The sequence below is a fragment of the Acanthamoeba castellanii genome, assembly GCF_000313135.1.
Source record: "Acanthamoeba castellanii str. Neff unplaced genomic scaffold scf7180000084713, whole genome shotgun sequence".
NCBI lineage: Eukaryota > Discosea > Longamoebia > Acanthamoebidae > Acanthamoeba > Acanthamoeba castellanii.
Window position 1 is genome coordinate 17,503 of NW_004457429.1, and position 2,271 is coordinate 19,773.

Below are 2,271 nucleotides of genomic sequence, written 5' to 3' on the forward strand. Positions count from 1 at the left end.
CGTGGCTTGGAACAGAGTCACTGCAGAAGGCAACAACCAGTGGAGGCCTTGGGATCGCTCACCCTCGCTGCTGTCTCATCCTTATGGTCGTGCTTCTTGATCACTTCCGTGGCTGCAGCAAATACCTCTTTCAATCCAATGTGCTTCTTGGCCGAGCATTCATAGTAACTATGTATGGAGGGCCGGGAGGAGCGTGCGTGAGTGCGTGTGATTGTGGCCACAACACATATCAAAGGAGCTGGCGAGTAAGATGGAGACATGTGACACATACCCCTCGGCCCCAACCTCCCGTGCAAGTTGCCTGCCCTGCTCGGTGGTGATGGGTGTCAATTGGGACTTCTGCAGCTCATCACAGGTGTGAGGGTCATCTCGCAGGTCGATCTTTGTGCCGATGACAGGAACGGCTTGTCCCCTCCATGCACACGCAGCTCGTCTTTCCACTGCATACAACCCAATCAGCGAAAGTCTCTAAAGGATGTGCTCACGACACACAACCACTAAAGTTGATGTAAGTAATGCCAACAACTGCAGGGGCAACAAGACGTACTCTTTGTTTGACGCCTTCAAACGAGTCGTGATGAGAAGAGACAACACTGAAGCAAAGCAGGAACAGATGCGCGCCCTGATAGAAAAGCTGTATGTATGATGTTTGGGTAGGGGGAACGGGTGTTAAGGTTTGTATGAGCATGGGGGAGCACAGACCAGAATTCAACCTTCCTGCCGTACCGCGCGCATGCGATCGAAATCCTCCTGGCCTGGTAAGGTCACAAGACATGAGCAAGTGAACCGGCGGCGGCATGAGTCAAGGCCATGCAGCCACCATATATGCAGGGAGTGGTGTGCCAAAGACGGGATGTGCGTACCGGCCGTGTCCCAAATGCCGAGCTTGTAAGTGTTCCCCACCTTGGACGTCACGGTTTTATTGTAGTGGTCAAAAACCGTTGGCACATACCTTAACACGTGAAGCAGGTTGGACATTATTTTTTAATATAAAATTTAAATGATGTGTGTGTCGTGTGTTGTGTGTGTCGTGTGCGTCATGTGTCGCGTGTGTCATGTGTGTCGTGTGTTGCAGGGCATGGTAACGTGCAGCTGGCCAATATGGGTCTGCAGCCATTGCTGGCCGAGATCATCAGCCTGCACCCCGGCGACGTGGGCATCGTAGTAAATTTTTTTATTAAAAAAAGAGTCTACCACAGGACAAGTGACTTGAGCCCCACCTCAGATGTCAGCGTGGCCAGCGGGAGTTGGTGGGATGGAGGCTGCTGCAAGGGCTTTGCGGATGCCCTGGGCATAGTCAGCGTGGACCTTGCCAAAGGCCATGATGGTCTTTTCCTGAATGTCGGGGTTGGCGAGCTTGAGGAACTCGGCGATATTGTTGAACAGGTGCATCCTCTCAGCGTCGCTCATGATCTTGGTGAAGAGCTCACGTGCCTTGATTGTTAATGTTATGCAAAACGAGTGAGTGACCGATCGCGAGGAAACACACGAGCACTGCAGTTTGTTCTCAAGTTGCGTACCTGGTCATACTCCGAGTCAGTGCCGGCATGACGCGAGCTGCTAGCGCGGTCAATGACACCAGTCACTGGCACTGGCTTCCAGTTGTACTTGGCATCTCCCTTCGGGCCTACCAGTTGATCATGCAAGCGGTTTGAGAAAAAAGAAAGTTGGACAGAAGCAATAGGGTTAGTGTACCATTTCGGCTGTTGGGGTAGATGGTAGGCTCGCCTTCGCCGTTGTAGTCAGTGCGCATAAGTCCATCGCGGCTCTGCGGGTGGTTGACCTTGGCCGCGAACGGGCAGTTCACAGGGATCTGTTGGGGGTTCACAAAACGAGCTTCAGTTACATAACGCACCAACAAACCAAGCCAGCCTTATGTGTGGCGATTGATCGGGCAAGTGGTGGTGTGGCTAAACAACTCTACCTGGTGGAGATTCACACCCAAGCGGTAGTACTGCGTGTCCCGGTAGAAGAAGCACCTGAACTGAAGCAGCGGATCAGGCGACGGCTCGATGCCCGGAACAAGCGAACCTGAGGGTTGAACCAGATCAGACCCAAGGGGTCTCGTTGAGCTCAATCAGCGAATGAAAGCAAAAGGGCTGGTGGCCGACAGTACCAGGCGAAAAGGCTGCCTGCTCGACATCGCGGTGGTAGTTGTCTACGTTGCGGTTGAGAACAAGGCGGCCGTACTCGTAGAGAGGGAAGTCGTCATGGGACCACACCTTGGTCACATCAAAGGGGTCGTAGGGGCAGGTGCTGCAGGGTACCGGG

At 53.4% G+C, this 2,271-nt stretch overlaps 2 protein-coding genes across 2 annotated transcripts; both read right to left on the bottom strand.

Annotated features, from left to right (window-relative positions):
• Positions 1-17: 17 nt before the first annotated feature.
• On the bottom strand, positions 18-1,160 carry ACA1_146410 (RHOQ protein; the record flags this gene model as incomplete). The annotated part of the gene is given in 7 exon segments (XM_004338472.1): positions 18-168; positions 272-339; positions 354-440; positions 548-634; positions 727-755; positions 864-952; positions 1,144-1,160. The coding sequence occupies 7 exon segments, from the start codon at positions 1,158-1,160 to the stop codon at positions 18-20; spliced, it is 528 nt and encodes a 175-aa protein (XP_004338520.1).
• A 61-nt stretch (positions 1,161-1,221) lies between these two features.
• ACA1_146420 (Catalase, putative) lies at positions 1,222-2,143 on the bottom strand (the record flags this gene model as incomplete). The annotated part of the gene is made up of 4 exons (XM_004338473.1): positions 1,222-1,434; positions 1,521-1,627; positions 1,696-1,813; positions 2,117-2,143. The coding sequence occupies 4 exons, from the start codon at positions 2,141-2,143 to the stop codon at positions 1,222-1,224; spliced, it is 465 nt and encodes a 154-aa protein (XP_004338521.1).
• Positions 2,144-2,271: the final 128 nt, after the last annotated feature.